The 20,023-nt window shown below is 40.3% G+C and overlaps 2 protein-coding genes across 2 annotated transcripts; both read left to right on the forward strand.

Annotated features, from left to right (window-relative positions):
* Positions 1-8,821: 8,821 nt before the first annotated feature.
* LOC139734166 (uncharacterized) lies at positions 8,822-11,293 on the forward strand. The gene is made up of 2 exons (XM_071644971.1): positions 8,822-9,176; positions 9,240-11,293. Exons 1-2 carry the CDS (start codon positions 8,822-8,824, stop codon positions 11,291-11,293), a joined length of 2,409 nt encoding a protein of 802 aa, XP_071501072.1.
* Positions 11,290-14,166, forward strand: LOC139734167 (uncharacterized). Its single transcript, XM_071644972.1, has one exon. The coding sequence runs from the start codon at positions 11,290-11,292 to the stop codon at positions 14,164-14,166; it is 2,877 nt and encodes a 958-aa protein (XP_071501073.1).
* The last annotated feature ends 5,857 nt before the right edge of the window (positions 14,167-20,023 follow it).

Raw genomic sequence — 20,023 nt, forward strand, 5'->3', positions numbered from 1 at the left:
TTGGGGATCAGAGGGCAAAAACACGTCATCACGTCATTCCCCGTAATTTGGCGCGGGACTTTGGGGGTGGAGAGTGCTGATCACTAGCGGGGAAAGTAGCCAACATCAAACTCATAAATTCCTATGACCACAGACTTTTCTTGGAAGAGGTTGTTTTGACCACAAAAACAACACAAGAAAGGAAATAGCTGGAAGGAAGATAAGCGGTTTCATAAACTCCAAGAAGGGGAAAAGACTGAGCATATATTGACCTCACAGGGTGCCTAGGAAAACGACTGCAGTGTTCTGTTTTCTTTTACTCTCTATCCTATTCTATTTTATTCTATTCTATTCTTTATTATAAACATGTGCTAATAGCCATCTGGGCTACAATTGTGTTTGTTTTGTACATCCTCTAAAGGTCACCAGAGGTCAAAGGTAGAGCTCTATCTGTGCTCTTTGGAATATGAAGACACTTTCTTGTAAAACAGGTATGCTTGTTTTGTACATCTTAACCATGTTGATCATTAACTAATGACACTACAGATCAATGTAATGATATTTTGAGGTCATTGACCTCTAAAAGGTCACCAGAGGTCAGAGTTAGAAACCTGTCTTTGCTCTTTGGAATATGAAGACAGTTTCATTGCAAAACAGATATGCTTGTTTTGCACATCTTAACCATGTTTATCACTAATAACATCACAGATCAATATTATGGTATTTAGAGGTCTTGACCTCTAAAGGTCATCAGAGGTCAAAGGTAAAAACCTGTCAATGTCCTGTGGAATCAGGAGATTTGTAGTACAAATGCATATTTAGTGCAGCGTAACCAGGATCTATATAAGCCTATCATTCACAAATGCCTCCAAACATCAATATTCTGATATTCAAAGTTCATTGACCTCTGGAGGTCATCAGAGGTCAAATCAGACTAACGTCCCGATCTTAAAATGAATCTTATGGTATGTACTAACACTGGTGAAAGTTTCATACTTTAGTCAAATTTTGCACAATTCTCATGATTTTGAGGGTTTAACCGCTCTACTACACTGCGTTTGTCCAATGTTAATCCAACTTGATTGTTTGTATGTTGGCACAATGTTAGAAATATGACGTCGTTCCGATGTCATTTTGGCAATCGGACCAACGTTGACCCAACAGTGAAAGCCTGACGTTTGTCCAATGCTGGTACAATGTCAGACCAACATTACATCAACTATTATACTTTTCAAGTTTGAATGCTACGTTCGTCCAACGTTGGTCCAACGTCATGCGTGTATGTTTGCACAATGTCAGAGACGTGAGGTTGGCCCAACGCCATTTTGTCCGTCGGGCCAACATTTTTCAGACAGTGAAAGCCTAATGTTGGACCAACGTTGGTAAAATGTCAGACCCTCGTTGTATCAACAATTTTCCACTTTGAATGCTGCGTTTGTCCAACATTAGTCCAACGTCATGCGCGTATGGTGTCACGTCAAAAATATGAGGTTGGCCAGCGCTTTGGCAAAGTGTTGCGTGAGTGTTAGCCAATGTTGGGGAGATTATAGCATATATGTGATTCACAACCGGGTACTTGCCCAAAATGTTGATGAATTGCAGCAAACATTTGAGTTAGCTGGAAATGGTCTGCTGGAGAGGGGTTGGTGTACTCCTGGCTTGATACTCCGTATAAGTGATCACTATAGCTTGGTCTAAATTAAGTTGGGATAAACGTCATTTCCATCATTATCCATCATAAGAGAGAGTCTGTAAATTGAAAACTAATGAAGACAGAACAAAGACATTAAATGAAAATGTATTGATGCCAATATTAAACTTTTTTTCAGATTCAACAATTTTATTCTTACTTCCACCAAAGGAAAAAAAAAACTAAAGCCGTACATGTTGTCAATTTGACTTTCACTCATTGAATGATGGATCACCGAACAGAATATAAAAAAGACACGAATATTATTTTTTAAAAATGCACACTTTGTCATTTTAACAAAAAAGATAATCATAAAAACAGACAAGAGAAAACTAAGGAGACCTCCGGATGATTTTCAGATTCTTTGCATGGGAACAACTGTAAATTAGTTATAGTGAGGACAGAGTTTGAACAGAATTTATGATAACTGGGATGAAGAATAAGAATTTTTTTTTCAAAATTAAGAACAAATTGCAATGAACAAGGATGATGACATGTCAGAGTCACCATAAGTATGCATGAGTTGGGGCTCAAGGAAGCAGAACAAAAGAAGGCATGCATAGATTATACACAGGTGAACTCGCAAGCAAGCAGTATTGTAATGGAATTACACTGCTACATTTCTGAAAAATGTGAACCTCATATGTCATCATCCTTGTTAGTGTAATTTGTTTAAGAATTTTCAAAGTATTGTTTCTCTGATCAAGAACCACAATAGATTCAACAAATCTATACATGAGTTGTCGATTTATGTATATACTACATAATGTTAAATTATCAAAATCGTCAGGAATGTCCCTTTAAGCTTTTTAAGTGTTTACTGCTTATATTATTGAAACATGTTCATGATATAAAGACATATTTCAATACACTGTATTAGGATTTTTTTTTTTTTTTTGCCAAGTCATAACCATGTGAAAAAGCTTTTGGGACAACGTAGGCCAAACGTTGGAATAACGACGTACAAATATCATGAATATTAATGAGAGAATTTGCAATTCAAATCAGGTGAAAATGTAAAAAAAAAAACAACATTAAATTTAAAAATATTGATACTGGGATTAAACTGTTAACTGTGTTAGAAATTGCCATCAAATTATTGCTGATTTATGCAAAATTTCCACTCGCGTGTGTAAAAAGCATTCCGATGTTTGGATGGAATTTTGACGAAAATATAATGAAAGTGTCATCCAGTTAGTAACCATGTCTTGAAACATTATAATCACGCAAGGGTTCATAAAGAAAACCAAATACTTTTCTTTCAGCTAGGAAATAGGAATAGATATAGGTATACGAATATGTATAGGATGTAGAAGCTTAGGAATAGGGTAGATTGTAGGAATTATAGGAATAGACTCTAATTCAGGTGGCTTCTGCCCAGAAACAAGACTACGATGGCCTAACGTCAGAAACATGACATTGGCCTAAAAAACTTTTTTGGTCATCGCACCAACGTTGGTTCAACAGTAAAAGGATGACGTTGAACCAACGTTGGTATATCGTTGGCACAACGGTGAAAAGTGAATTATAAACTGTTGGTTCAGCGTTGGGACAACGTCATAATAAGGTCGGGGGGGAATTTTTATGACGTTGGTTGGAAGTTGAGACTGCGTTATTATATGGTGAAAAATGGTTGGTATAAGTTTGGTCTATCGGTGGGATAACATCAAAACACTTTAAAAAAGTGGTAGGTATAACGTTGGGATAGTGTTATAGCATGGTAGAAAAGTGGTTGGTACTATATTGCTTTAACGTTGAGATAATGTCATAACACTGTGGAAAAGTGGTTGGTACAACGTTGGTATAACATTGGGATAACGTCATTGTGGGGTGGTTGATACAACGTTGGTCTAAGGTTGGTCTAACACCATAACATACTTGTAAAGTGGCAGGTATATCGAGGGGATAATGTTATAGTATGGTATGAACTTGGTTGGAACAATGTCGGTGTAGCGGTGGGATAACGTCATTACAAGGTGGAATAGTGGTCGATCCAGCTGCTGGGATAGCGTCATAACAAAGTAGAAAAGTCGTTGACTTTATGTTGGGATAACGTCATTACAAAGTCGAAAGGGAATGGTTTAACTGTGTGATAAATGTCATATTACATTGGAAAAGTGGTTGGTATAACGTTTAGCTTAATGTTATAACAGGGTGGAAAAGTGCTTGATATAACTTTGGTATTACGTAAAGATTTCACTGTTGGGCCAATGTTAGCCCGACGGCCAAAATGACGTTGGATCAACGTCATGTTTCTGACGTTGTGCCAACATACACACAAGTAGTAGGGCCAACGTTAGGCCAGTGCGTTATGCAAAGTGGAAGAATGGTTGGTATAAATTTGGTCTGACATTGTACCAACGTCGGCTCAACATAAGGCTTTACCGTTGGACCAACGTTGGCCCGATGGCCAAAATGACGTCGGAGCGACGTCACGTTTCTGTTGTTGGCTCGACGTACATGTATGCCGTTAGACCAACGTTGGGCCAACGCAGCATTGCCATCTGGGTAAGCACTCAATTTGATACATTATATTTCTTCTTTAAAGTCAATCACTACTGATCGAAACATAAAATATTGTAATATGGCACGTTCGACTGGTAGTTTAGGAAAAGGGAATTTAATGCACGATGAAATCACATGTGCATGAGTGCTTCCATTGATTTCAGAGGCGTCATTGTTGCGTGGTAATGGTGGTGGTGGTAAAGGAATCATTGCTTTTGAATCAATGAGACAATCATCAATACTATGCATGTTCTTGCGGACAGGTTTGTTATCCTGACGCGAACATTTTTTTCTTTTTCTTTTCCTTTTATTAAAAAATGGTTATATCTAAATTTGTTTCTTTCAATTAACATTTGTGTGTATGTGTGTGTGTGTGTGTGTGTGTGTGTGTAAGGATGTTCCTAGGCAGAGTGGTAGACCAGCGATTTACGCTACGGTTTACTGCATTTTGTAAGATAGTTTCTTCTCTGACATTAAATTGATGGTTTTAAAATTCGACATTGTCTTCCTATTTGTCAGTTTATGATTAAACTATGCTATAACAGCTAAAACATTTCCTTCACTTGTATCACGCAAGGTCATAAATTGCAGTTGTGCAGTTTTCCTCTTCCCACCCTTTTTTTCTTTTCCCTTTCCTCTACCTTTCTTTAAGTTTTACTGCAGATGTGAATGTTTCTATCAACATAATCCAACTTGAGTATTTGGAATGAAAACTGAATTAATTAACTCTAGGCCAGGTGTATAGCGTCTCGCTCATCTCTTTGAAATTTCAGGTTGTTCTTGCTCGACCATCGGAGTTGTAGATAGGCTTTATGTTGCTATAGAGGTATCTCGTGCCACATGAATGGAAGGTATACACTGTTTGGTATTAGTTAAGAGCTCTTTCATGACACGCTACCAAGTACAGTGTGTTTGAAGGGGTTCTGTGTCATTCTGCCTATGAAAAAAGCACAGTTTTATTTTCACCATGGCTGTTTCTCTATGCGTAGCCATGGGTGATGGGCGTTGTTAGCATCTGGGTAGTAAAGAACCGAGTATGATGCTGTAATCCCCCCTGGTTAGGTTCTAAGCGTTCAATTTGATACATCTTTCTTCTCTATTATGTCAATCACTGCTGACGGAATTACAGAATTATGTTATGACACGTTTCATTCAAAGCTTAAAAAGCAAAGTTTATGCACTATACAAGTAATGGGGCATGAGTCTTACCATTGATTTTAGATGCGAAATTATGGTATGCCTATATGTAGGGGTGTCATTGATTAGAAATTAGTGAGACGATTAAGCACTCCTTCCACTTCTAACTGTCCCCTTTGAATGTGTGTCGATCACGTGTGATCGTCATAAATTATCATTCACGTATTAGCTTACGTTCACTACTCTTGGCTGGAGGAGACATATAGTTACATGGTTAAAGGCGCTGTCTCTTTCTCAGGAGCCGTACGTTTGGGCCCGTGAAATTTCAAATAATTAAACTCATAGGATGAGAAGCAAGAATAGTTTTTACTTTGCCCATTTTTCTTTAATTGAGGTAATGCCATTTTCGTCCAGGTATAAATCATATTCTCATGTAAACAGACACACTTGCTCTATAACTCTTTGTTTTGTATCGGAGGCTTCATTGCTTTTACTGCTGGTAAATCTCACAGGCTTGTATATAGCTGTAAGAGCTCTCTGAACTGATCGTATTAAATTATGATAACAAGATTAGAGGGAATCATATTGGTTATGTAATCACTTGGATCACTTGGTTAAATGCATTGTACGTACTAAAAAAGCCTGTAAATTGACTTAGTCGCACACGCACAGAATTTCTAATTAATTTGTGTGACAGAAAAAAAATGTGATCTGAATAACGTAGGTCCAAAAAAGTTCAACTAAATATCTCAATATAACTTCACGGTGCTATATCACATTGTTTTCTTTGTCGATCACAGATGACCGCCATCTGATGACCCCAAGCGTATCACCTAACTCGTCTTCAGTGTGACGAGTTTCATATCTCGTCTTCAATGTTCTTTAAACCATTTAATGTATCAAAATGCTATAAATAGATATTATGTTAAATTTTTATAATAGCATTGAATCTTGGGAAAGTCAAGTTGTTTCTGTTATCGTATGTAAGATCTATTTCCTAAAGAAGCGCTCAGTGCCACAGGTATTGATATCATAAGGAAAATTTTAAAGAAAGTTTGAAAATAAAGTTTCCTGTGCTACATAATGACAAAGAACACCACTGGCTGATTAAAAAAAAAATGGAACCAATATAGGCAAAAAGATGTATGCTTTAATTGAAAAGCTTTAAAAATTCCAAAGATTCTACACGCCGTTTCAAAGAATTTTAAAGCACTCATCCTAATAAGTAACTCGATTTCATAGACCTACAATACAAAGACAGGAATAACCAGAGACACTTTATTAAGTGGGTCGAGGAACTGCGATGACAAAATTCTAATGTAGAATTTTCAGTAAAGAAGGAAGTAAACTGTTCACAAATACATTGGCAAGCGAAAAGAAACGGCGGTTCTGATCCACTTGAATGAATCGTGGCTTTGAAACACTTTATACCACCCTCTCTCTGGACTTGGTTCCCAATTTGCTTATCAGTAGTTTATTGAAATACTAGCTGCCTCGGCGCTACGAGAGAGAGGGCGTCCTACAACCTCAGACTTGGCCAGGAGCTGTAAAATGATTTTAACCAATCACAGAGATCCTTAGTGGGACTCTGAAAAATAATATATGCAAAGAAATCTATTTTTGAATGTCTCTTATTGGCTGAAACACCTATCAGAGGTTCGAGCCTACTGAGAAACTAATCAATATTCATGTTTACAGCGCGCATGTATCTTTGTTGCCCCAGCAACTGCAGTGATTTCTTACGCGTGGTGTCGTGATATCGATCGGCTCCTCATAGGATGCGTGACGATATCTGATTTGTGTGGTAAAAAACAAATCGGACGTAACTTGATTCATTATCGAAGCTGTTGGACATTTGAAAGAACTGCTTCATAAGAAATCACCTTTCATTTATTATTTATTTTCACAAAGAAGAATTTTGATCACTTACATATTTTTTTTAAAACTTATTTTAATGTCATATTTCATGATGATATATGTTCTGTCTTTACATGGCAAGATGTGATTTTTTTTTGTCCATCCCGGGTCAAAGAAGAAAGTGACAGCTAGGAAGGAAACCAAAAGGATAGGGAGGAAATGAAAAGGATAGAATGAAACCCCTGCTCAGCAGGCTCTTTTTTATTGATTTCACACAATGGTGAATGCAGTACATCAGAATTTAAGTACAGTTCTAAATAATTTATTAGTTGAAAAATGAGCAAAGAAAGTGGGATTTAATCGAGTTCTAAATGAAAACTAGATTAGCATCGCCATTTAGATCTAATATTAACTACAGAATAGACCTGATGCAAACTTTATTGTCAAGCTTTTGGTTGAGTTTCTTCAGAGACACAAATTTTGGTAGCACTAAACCCGAGTGAACAAGGAATGAAAAAATGATAAAATGCAGGTCTCTAGATCTAGACCACTCCTGTGCACGAGCGAGCATCAGCCCCCGTTTCATTGTCACTGTTGTGGACAGAATGAAGTATGAGTTCGTTAAAGTTCAGCATTGATTGTGACGTCATAGGCGGGCTTGTGAAGCAGAAAATTGGGTATCGGCCTGTGGGGGCGCTATAAAGGTGTACTGCTAATTTCGAGTTCCGAAACTTTCGTTGCCCAGAGATGCCATTGATTTAGCTCAGATTTCGTTACAAGCCCAATGATGTAAGTAGAAATGAGTATGATTGTATGAAGTTTGAGGTTTCATTTACCTTTTTAGCCATTTGGCTTAATGAATGACGAAGTATAAAAGATAAATGAGGCAACAAAATATAGTGTAGTGTGTGAATGAGTTGCCCATGTGGAGTGGTTGAATAGGTGAAAGTACACAGTCGAAGGTGCACGTTGCATATACGTAATGGATTACCTACACAGTATAACGTAGTGATGATGCACGATGAATAAGGCCCGATGGGCTCTGTATAATCTGAGCATTTACAGATCTACGTTAGATATACCGCAGATGACTATAATAGTTTATGAAGAGTACTGTAGTTCAATTGAGGTAATTATGGAAGAGATAATGCCTATGTAAGATGTATAACAAGGGCAGATTAGTGAAAGGTACAGTGTGAGGTTGCTATGTGTAAGAAGGCATGTCAAGGTCATGCATGGCCAAGGTCAATGATAAATGCAACTGTATGTTAGTGCAGGTAGACAGTGCCCTTGCACATGTATTATGCTAGTCAATATCAAAGAAAGTTCACTCATCACACTATGGGTTATACAGGCAAATAAGAAGACACTACATACAGGTGATGTTTGGTGGAAAATATCTATTGATGGCAAGTAGCCTTATGCAAAGGTACATTACTTTATACCAATAAGTCAGAGTGATTACTCCTTTGGTTCATGTAGAGTAAGAGTTGATTATGTTTCATATTAAATTGCAGATTGAACCTGCTGCCATGCACGGTATCTCTTCATGGGTGTCGCCCTGCGTGGTTCTTGACGTCATCGATGGTGTCTGGGGGTCATACGTTACATCAGTTCAATATCAACTTGTGTAGCTGATGAGTTCGCACCACCATGAGTGAGGCAGCCAAGTCAGATGTACGACCCGAAGATTCTGTGAGTCAGGCTGGGTCACGGGCGTCGTCCAGACTTCGGAGTAAGGCCAGACGAGCTGCCCTAGCTGCAGAAGTTGCTGCCCTGAAAGAGCAGCAAGAGCTCGAGAGACAGGAACTGGAGTTAAGGCTAAGAAAGGCTGAGTTGACCCTGCAAACTAAGCTCAGGATTGCTGAGGCCGAGGAAGCTGTTTACGATGAAAGTGATGATGAAGCCGTCAAGTTGGAACCCGTCAAGTTGGAACCACCCGAAATGGTTCCAGTTTCTACTCCGTTGCCAAGACGTGATGAACCCATGGCTTCTGAAAGGGGCACAAGTAGTGATGCAGATAGAACCTTTCAATATCCTGTTGAACAGCCTATGCCGTCATCGAGCCCAGTGACAACGCAGATATTTCAACATTTGGAAGAAGGTCAGAGACAACTGCGACAGTTGATGGAAACAATTAGTTTGTCTAATGTTGACATTATGCAGTTCGACGGAAATCCGCTCAAGTATTTCCAGTTCATGAGATCCTTCCACAGCTTGATTGGTGACTCAACTTTAGACAACAATAGCAAGTTGCTAAAGCTTTACAACTTGTGTGAGGGCCAAGCGAAATCCATCATCCAGTGCTGTCTGATGATGAGCCCAGACGAAGGATACTTCAAGGCAAGACATTTGTTAGCTGATCGGTTTGGTAACAACTTTGTCATCAGTGAAGCATGGATCAAGAGAGTCGTTGAGGGTCCAGCCATACAGAGCAACAGCAAACAACTCAGAGACTTCGCTGATCAATTAAAGACCTGTGCAGAAACACTGAGGGCACTGGGAATGCTGCAAGAGATTAGCAACCGCAGAGAGATGGTCAAGATAATTGAGAGACTACCATACCATCTTCGTAGTCGTTGGTTAAAGCTGGTAAAGACTATCCGGGACAGAGGCAGATCACCACACATCCTTGACATTGTGGAGTTCGTCGCTGAAGCAGCAGAAGAACTGAATGATCCTGTCTTTGGGTCATTACTACAGAGTGGTACGAATGATGGACGCAGCTTCTATAAGAAGTCTAAAGACAGACCAACACCTTCAAGTCATCGTTTACCACAAAGAGGTTCCTATTCTACATCTGTCAGTACACCAAGATGTATTCTCTGCGAGGCTAACCATGGGCTATTTTACTGTCAGCGGTTTAAAGACATGAAGCCAGAACAGCGTCTTCAATTAGCCCGTGACAAGAGATTGTGCTTCAACTGTTTGCTGCAAGGGCATATGTCATCGAGATGCACTCTAAACAGAACCTGCTCAGTGAAAGGGTGTACTTTAAAGCACACAAAGTTTCTGCACACTGGAGGACCGTCTACTAGACCAAGTTCCAATGATCCTGAATTGTCATCAATGAAAACAGACAGAGTTTCTGATCAGTTAGATTCATCAACCCAAACAGATCAGCATGTGTTTGCTAGCACCAGTGAATCATCATCACACGCAAGCAGTGACGTCATGGGGGCCGGGAGGTATAGGATCGCCCTTCCCATAATTCCCATTCAAGTTCAAGCTCCACATGGAAATGTGTGCGTAGAAACATTTGCCTTGCTAGATACAGGATCTACACATTCCTTTTGTACAAAGGAATTAGCTGACACTCTGGAAGCAAAGGGTGAGACCAAGACCCTGTCTATCTCTAAATTGGAAAGACCAAACAACAGGATTGAATGTGAGACTGTGCAGTTAAAGGTGAAAGGACTAACATCTGATGAGGGGCTCGATATCCAAGCTTACACCCGACCGAATCTGAACATAAGTGTTAGAAACATGGCTACGGAGGAAGACATAAACAAGTATGAACACCTTCGTGACTTTGACCTTCCAGTTGTCAATCAACACCAGGTCAGTATGCTGATCGGGCAGGATGTTCCCCAGGCCTTAATGCCCTTGGAAGTGCGAGAAGGAGCATCAGGAGAAGTCTACGGTCAGGGAAATTTCCAAGCCACTGCTAACTTCATAGCTGATGCTGGAGGTCTCGAAGAGCAAGTCAAGTTGTTCTGGAAACTTGAAGGAATGGAATGCCTTGATGACGACAACAGGAGTCTGTCAGTGAATGACCAGAAGGCGATAGAGACTTGGGAGAGAGAAATTACCATGGATGGTGGACATTATCAGTTGCCAATCCCATTTAGAACGAATCTTCCACGTTTGCCTGACAATCGTCATCTAGCTGAACAGCGTTTGCAGTCGCTTAGAAGAAAACTCTCCAAGGATGACTATCTTCTCAGCAAATACAAGGAAGGAATGTCTGACCTTCTCAAGAAAGGTTATGCTGAAGAAGCTAACGACAAACTACAAGATCAAAGTCAAGTTGATCGAGAACACTGGTATCTGCCTCATCACCCTGTGATAAATCCAAAGAAGCCCGGGAAAGTACGCATTGTCTTTGATTGTGCAGCCAGATGAGAGACGTAGCTCTGAATGATGTCATCCTACAAGGGCCGGATCTAACAAACAAGCTAGCAGGGGTACTTCTGAGATTCAGAAGGGATCCTATCGCACTGACTGCAGATATTGAGGCCATGTTTCATCAGGTCCGAGTAACCCCAAATCACAGAAATGTCCTGAGGTTTCTGTGGTGGGAATCAGGAGATCTTGCAAAGCAACCAAGAATCTATCGCATGTGTTCACATCTCTTCGGTGGTACTTGGAGTCCAAGTGTGTGCAGTTTTGCACTGCGACAAACTGCAGAAGACAACCAGCAGGATTATGATTCCATCACAGTCGAGACGGTTTACAAGAACTTCTACGTTGATGACTGCTTAGTAACATCAGAGACTGAAACGAAGGCCATTCAATTGGCAGCAGAGCTTCGTGACCTACTCAGCAGAGGTGGATTCAGACTGACTAAATGGCTGAGTAATTCTCCATGTGTGTTGGGGACCATACCACCAGAAGAAAGATCCAAGGAGTTAGCTGGAGTTGATCTGAACCACGATGCATTACCGGTCGAGCGAGCCTTAGGCATGAGCTGGAACGTTGAAGAGGATTGCTTTGGCTATAAGATATCGCCTAAGGACAAACCCCTCACAAGACGGGGACTGCTGAGTGTCGTCTCGTCAATGTATGACCCTATGGGTTATGCAAGCCCATTCATCGTCAGAGGGAAATTGGTCTTGCAGGAGCTGTGTCGAAAGGGGCTAACGTGGGATGACCCTATACCAGAAATCGACAAAGACAAATGGCTGAAATGGCTAGATGAGTTACCAGCTATTGAACGCTTCACAGTAAATAGGTGCATACGGCCCCATGATCTAGCTGAAGTGAACGACTATGAATTGCACCATTTTTCTGATGCCTCAGAGGTAGCATATGGGACAGCATCTTATTTGGTGTTGAAAGCCACAGACGGTCAGAAACACAGTGAGCTGTTAATGTCAAAATCTCATCTGGCACCTATCAAGAAGACAACAATCCCTCGTCTGGAGCTGTCTGCTGCAACAATGAGTGTAAGACTGGACTCGTTTCTGAAACGTGAGCTGAATGTACCAGTGACGAGATCATTTTTCTGGACAGACAGTACTATCGTCATTCAGTACATCAGAAATGAGGAGAAAAGATTTCGGACATTTGTAGCAAACAGAATTGCTGCAATCAGGAATGCATCTTCTCCAGAACAATGGCATTATGTGGATTCTAAATCTAATCCAGCGGATGATTTGTCCAGAGGTTTGTCGGCAGGTGATCTGAGGACGAAAGAAAGATGGCTACATGGTCCAGAATTCTTGCTACAAGGGAAGGAAAATTGGCCCACAAATCCAATTGAGAGGAAAGTGATTTCAGACAATGATGCAGAGATCAAATCATCAAAGGGAGATGCAAGTACATTCAGCACTCTATCTTCTGATGAGAATGCCTTAGATGAGATGATCAACTACTATTCATCGTGGTATGGATTGAAAAGAGCAGTTTGCTGGGTGGTGAAATTCATCCGGTGGTTGAAAGAAATGAAATCACTGAAGCATGAAGTAGATGAGGACTTCAAAAGGATCACACTGGATGAAATGCAGTATGCAGAGAAGAAAATACTCCAACATGAGCAATCTAAATTCTATGGAGAAGAAAAGGATGCCCTGACTGAAACAGATGGCTGTGTAAAGAAATCCAGTCCTATCTACAAACTGGATCCAAGGATAGAGGAAGGTCTGATCAGAGTCGGAGGAAGACTAAGCAGATCTGCACTACCACTAGAGGCAAAACACCCAGTGGTACTTCCGAAGGCAAGCCATGTTTCAAAACTGATCTTAAGAGAAATTCATGTAAAGGCTGGACACAGTGGCAGAAATTACATGCTGTCAATTCTACATGAGAAGTACTGGCTACCCGGTGCTGGAGCTGCCATCAGAAGGATGATAAGTGGGTGTGTTGCATGCCGGCGACAGAGAGCTAAAGTAATGCAGCAAAAAATGACTGACCTGCCCAAGGACAGGTTGACACCTGATGAGCCGCCTTTCACGAGAGTCGGTATGGACTACTTCGGGCCCATAGAAGTAAAGAGGGGCAGGAGTACTGTTAAACGCTACGGTGTTATCTTCACTTGCCTTGCTGTGAGAGCAGTACATCTTGAAATGGCTGCATCATTAGACACAGACTCATGCATTGATGCAATAAGACGATTCAGTGCTCGCAGAGGTAATGTGAAAGAAATAAGATCAGACAATGGGACCAATCTAGTAGGAGCAGAAAGGGAGCTCAGGCGAGAAATAGAAGGATGGAATCGAGAACGACTAAACAACGAACTCCTTCAGGAAAACATTAAATGGTCGTTCAATCCACCTGGAGCTTCACATTTTGGGGGCACCTGGGAAAGACAGATCAGAACGGTGAGGAAGTTGATTCTTGCCTTGACGAAGCAACAAATGCTCTCTGATGAAGGTTTGAGTACCTTGTTGTGTGAAGTGGAGAGCATAATCAACAACAGGCCCATAACCAGAGTGTCTGATGACGTGAGTGATGTTGAGGCTCTGACTCCAAATCACCTTCTGCTCAACAGGAAGCCTCGACTACCACCCACGGTGACTGACAAGTCTGATGTCTACGCGAGGAAGAGATGGCGTCAAGCGCAGTATTTGGCTGACATCTTCAGGAGACGCTGGACGAGGGAGTATCTACCTCAACTGCAGGAAAGGGAGAAGTGGTTATCGTCTCGCAGAAATGTGCAAGTTGGTGACCTAGTGCTCGTGGTGGATGGAAATGTTCCGCGTAATCTGTGGATGTTGGGAAGAGTGCTTCAAACCATGCCTGACAGCCAAGGTTTCGTCCGTAGCGCAGCAATTTAGACGAAGAACAGCGTTATCATTCAACCGATTTCCAAGTTATGCATGATCTTGGAAGGAGATGTTTAATGGAGCTCATTTAGGATCTGTGATGGATCAGCCAGTATTGTGATAGCGTGTTACACATAGCGTTTGTGAGAAAGTGCGATATGTGTTAAAGCGTTTGTGATTGCCAAGTGGATATCAACGTTCGCGGCAAGAAGATATAGTGTGATGTTCAGTTTGTGTTATAGTCGCGACATGGAGTTCATCGCATTGTGAAAATAGCGTGTGAAGGTCAAGCTGTGATATTCGTGTTGTGGAAATATCATGTGATGCGCAGTTTGTGATATAATCGCGATATAAAATGATGTCGTTTTGTGTCGTGTTGGATGGAAAACACAAGATTCAGCTTTTCTCAGAGGTGATATTATCATCGGATTGTGTTGTGATATCGCTGAAGGTTTGTGTGTTTGACGTAAATCGCGAAGGAGATCATTTGTGACAAGTGCGCAGATTCTGTCGCGGGGATTCATTTGATTCATCCATTCAGATCAGCGGAAATGAAAGCCACCTTGACTGTGAATTCACCTTTTGTTCATTACCAGTGAACACAAATAACTCTTACCAGACTTTATAAGACAGACTTTATGCAAGTTCACAAGATAGCTGATTGCATAATGTTGTACATTGTGTAAGTGAAGTGTATATGAAATGATTCATATCTCATGGTTGTTATTTTGGCAGTTTTGCAACAGTTAATGGATATAATGCCTTTCCAAAGGTTTCCTTCTTGTGAAGTTCACATGGATGTGGAGTATGCAGTAAAACTAGGCAAATTGTTGCACTGTGGTGATAACAAAGAAATCCCAGAGTTTCTTTCTGAGGACGGGTTCATGTGAATTTTTAAGTTTTTTAACAAACAAACAAACAAACAAACTGCTTGCTAAAGTGTTGTATGTTGATATACAATGTGTACATATGTTGATGCACAGCTGCATTGATAATTAAGGAAGGAGTCTGACATAATGCAAGTGTTCATTCTTGTGTGCATTCAGGTATCAGAGGTATTACAAGCCAAGAGCTTGACAAATCCAAGTGTTCATATATTTCATGTTTTTGCAGGTTGAGAGTTGATGTTATGGTCCATCAGAGAAACATTATGCAGGAAAATGTGTCAACAGGTATGGAGGTGATACACATCATTAGACATACATACTTTTACAAATTGTATGCAAAGGTGTCTTATGATGAAAGAAGATACAGAATTCACTGACTGAATGTTATGAGTGAAATAAGTATGTAGTTGTGTAAAGTACACTGTTATTATGATTTGAGAAAATTTAAAGTTCAGGTCAAATTTGACAAAGGGTAAATATTGCAAAATTGTTTATATATTATGAATACCCAGAGCTAAGAATTGAAACATTTTTGTTCATTTGTGCTCATCAAAGTACAGGTTTATTATTACAGATTTAAAGAGTTGGTACAGTGACTGTCGGATAGTCATCCCTGTTGTATGTAAAGTGGACATATGAAAGGAAGTTTAAGTTGACATTATGCGGTAATGAAAATGTGAATAGTTTGAAGTTCACAAAGGTATACATGTCAAAGTGAAAGCAAGATTATGCAAAACATGCAAAGTGTAATATATGAAGTGTAAGGTTTGTTCAAAGTCAAGATAAAGAACAGCATTTTGTTTGGATAAATGTCCGGTGAGTTGTTGAAATCGAAACTTAATTGATTGGTAATTGTGCAAAGGAAGAGTGGCTAATGTTATCAATCTGTTATGGAGAACAGAAAGAGTGTCATGATTTAATAGAGATGCAAAGTTATTCAATCATTTGGTTGTTATAGTGATATTAAAGCGATCATATGAAGACAGTGAAGTTTAAGCATAGCTTATATGCAAATTATCATGCTGAAAGACAAATGCAAGATTTCTCGAATCCCTATGTGCTGAGTTGTGTACAGTCACTAACATTATTCAATGCCTTATGGCATGAATTGTTGGAAGAGTTACTTTGAGAAATCATTTGTGAAGGACGTTAAAGGTACCATGGTACAGTGTATTGCAAGAAGCAATATAGATTTGAATGGGCAGGTTGAGGATAAGTAATTGAAGAAAGTGAAGGTTAAATGTTTCGTTAGATACATTTAAGAGGGCCGGGATGTTGTGGACAGAATGAAGTATGAGCTCGTGATAAGTTCAGCATTGATTGTGACGTCATAGGCGGGCTTGTGAAGCAGAAAATTGGGTATCGGCCTGTGGGGGCGCTAAAAAGGTGTGCTGCTAATTTCGAGTTCCGAAACTTTCGTTGCCCAGAGATGCCATTGATTTAGCTCAGATTTCGTTACAAGCCCAATGATGTAAGTAGAAATGAGTATGATTGTATGAAGTTTGAGGTTTCATTTATCTTTTTAGCCTTTTGGCTTAATGAATGACGAAGTATAAATGATATAAATGAGGCAACAAAATATAGTGTAGTGTGTGAATGAGTTGCCCATGTGGAGTGGTTGAATAGGTGAAAGTACACAGTCGAAGGTGCACGTTGCATATACGTAATGGATTACCTACACAGTATAACGTAGTGATGATGCACGATGAATAAGGCCCGATGGGCTCTGTATAATCTGAGCATTTACAGATCTACGTTAGATATACCGCAGATGACTATAATAGTTTATGAAGAGTACTGTAGTTCAATTGAGGTAATTATGGAAGAGATAATGCCTATGTAAGATGTATAACAAGGGCAGATTAGTGAAAGGTACAGTGTGAGGTTGCTATGTGTAAGAAGGCATGTCAAGGTCATGCATGGCCAAGGTCAATGATAAATGCAACTGTATGTTAGTGCAGGTAGACAGTGCCCTTGCACATGTATTATGCTAGTCAATATCAAAGAAAGTTCACTCATCACACTTTGGGTTATACAGGCAAATAAGAAGACACTACATACAGGTGATGTTTGGTGGAAAATATTTATTGATGGCAAGTAGCCTTATGCAAAGGTACATTACTTTATACCAATAAGTCAGAGTGATTACTCCTTTGGTTCATGTAGTGTAAGAGTTGATTATGTTTCATATTAAATTGCAGATTGAACCTGCTGCCATGCACGGTATCTCTTCATGGGTGTCGCCCTGTGTGGTTCTTGACGTCATCGATGGTGTCTGGGGGTCATACGTTACAGTCACTCTCAAGCTCTCGTCATTGGCCTAGGCTAGGCTACTCGTGTCGTACTCGCCACCATCAACGTCATGGTCACATGCAGCCTGACCAGACCGCTGTGCTTCGCACAGCAGTCTGACATGTACTAGTGTTTAAACGTTGTAAACGATCGTCGCTTTTGACGGCAAAATCACATAAAATGTCTTTTATTTTGCTTGATTTTAACAGTAAGATGATTTATACCACTCACCTACATCGTATTTTGCTGATGGTTGAGTTGAATTTGGTGTTTTGTTGGTATGCAGACCTTATTGTTCAATTTTTCGGAGTAGATTGTGCGATGATTCACAAAATCAACGAACTACTACGAACACTCAACCGGAAGCACCGTGGTAACATTTTACGTACGCTCGTGCGTTTTGTGTGTTACGTAAAGCTTGTCGTCTGCTACGTACATGTATTTCCGCGCGTGCTGCTCTCATGATCTGACCTTTGCTGCGTCACTTCGCTCCGACTAGGTCACCCGACTAGGTCATATTAACTTTTCCAACTCGCTACGTTGTAGTATACGAGAGTGATCGCCATTCAAATAACACGCAGAAGATGAGGAGTGCACGAATACGGACGCTTACAGACCTGATTTTAATCACGGTTTCGGTGGGTTTTTGACGTATTTTTTTTAAAAATCGCATACCGATTATTGAATGAATATCATAGACAATGGGGATTCCTTATATTTTAGTTTTCTACAATAAATAAAGATATTCATAAAGGAAACGTACACCCACCGCTGAAAATGACAACGTCTACAAGAGGGTAGACGTGCAGCCGCTGTCGCTTCGCGACAGCGACTGCGTGTAGTTAGGTCACATGAAATATAAATATTGCATCATCATAATGGTTCGTACATCAACATCACCAGAATCATTATCATCATCATCACTATCATCTCAACCACAGCAAAACCCTGAATATCACTCCCATCGTAGTCACTCTCAGCTCACAAAACACATCAGCAAGCGATACAGACATCGCAGACCTAGCTAGCCCGACCAGACGTTGTAAGTACGCTGTGCGAATACAGCCCTGTCGCTACGTACCTACGTACAGCGACTGGGCTGTGTATAGTTAGACCTAGCTAGCTACGTTAGACATTAGTCGTACACAAAAATGAAACGGAGGTGGAAAACTAGTAATGAATACACGAAGATCATCAACGATGGCATTCTACCGTAGAAAAATTACACAGAACATCTTGCACCGTAAAAAAAAAAAAAAAATGATGTAAAAAACTACGATGAAGAAAACTAGGGTGAAAACCCGATGCTTGGAAGACGAACGATGAAGACACTTTACGGTAAAAATGCTTACACGGAAACAAACGAGTGGGTATACCGTACCATAACTACACGCAGCGCTGTCGCGAAGCGACAGCGCTGCACCTCTATTCCTTCGCGGACGTTGTTATCGTTCACTGTTTCCTTCATGACTATCTTTATTAATCGTGGAAAACTAAAATATAAGGAATTATCGTAATCTATGACCATCATTCAATAACCGGTATGCGATTTTTTGTTTAATTACGTCTAAAACTTACCGAAATCTACGGCTGAAATCAGGTCTGTAAACGTCCTTACTGCTTCACTCCTCATCTGCGTGTTATATGAATGGCATTCACTCTCGTATACTACAACGTAGGTAGTCGGGGCGGAAGTGATGAGATAGTCGGATGACCCCGACTAAAAAAGTTCAAATCATTGCCGGTGCAGCACGCGCGGATCTACTACAAGCTTTACGTAACACATGAAACGCACGGGCGCACGGGCGTACGTAAAAAGCAACCACTTCTGAATGCGCATGCGTGGAAGTTTGTTGCTTGTGTGAAGCTCTCGAAGGAAAAGATGCCACCGCACGATCTACTCCGAAAAATTCAACAATAAGGTCTGGATACCAACAAAACGCCGAATTCAACTCAACCATCAGGAAAATACGCTGTAGGTAAGTGTTGCAAATTATATTACTCTTAAAATCATACAAAATAAAAGGTATTTTATGTGATTTTGCCGTCAATAGTGACGGTCGTTTACAACGTTGAAACACTAACACATGTCAGACCCTGTGCGCAGCACAGTGTCTGGTCAGGCTAACCGTACCATACAAAGTACGATGTTCTCGCACACACGTAGATAATCTACATCATGTTCAATCAAAAAAGTACCATACAAAGTACGATGTTCTCACACACACGTAGATAATCTACATCATGTTCAATCAAAAAACGCAACAAACACTCGAACAAAAACTCACCTCTAAATTGTTGCAAACGAGATAATCACTTGAAAAATAAAAAAAAACACTCTCAGAAGTACGATTGTACTCTGAAAATAAAAGAGATAAAATGATATGAAAGCAAAAGAGAGAAAAACAGAGAGAAATGGACGGGAAACCTAGAGAAGTTACGCCACACTCACTAGCACTATAACGTAATTCGACACACAGAGAGTAATCAGATATCGTCACGCACCCTATGAGGAGATCGATATCACGATACCACGCGTAAGAAATCACTGCAGTTGCTGGGGCAACAAAGATACATGCGCGCTGTAAGCATGAATATTGATTAGTTTCTCAGCAGGCTGGTGGTGAGCAGACATGCGGATTTCAGCACAGGGTAAATGAGTTGTTGAACGTATCACGATTGTAAAACAT

Source organism: Diadema antillarum, unplaced genomic scaffold (genome assembly GCF_040938485.1).
Source record: "Diadema antillarum isolate AM-2024a unplaced genomic scaffold, OU_Dant_1.0 seq00000512_RagTag, whole genome shotgun sequence".
NCBI lineage: Eukaryota > Metazoa > Echinodermata > Echinoidea > Diadematoida > Diadematidae > Diadema > Diadema antillarum.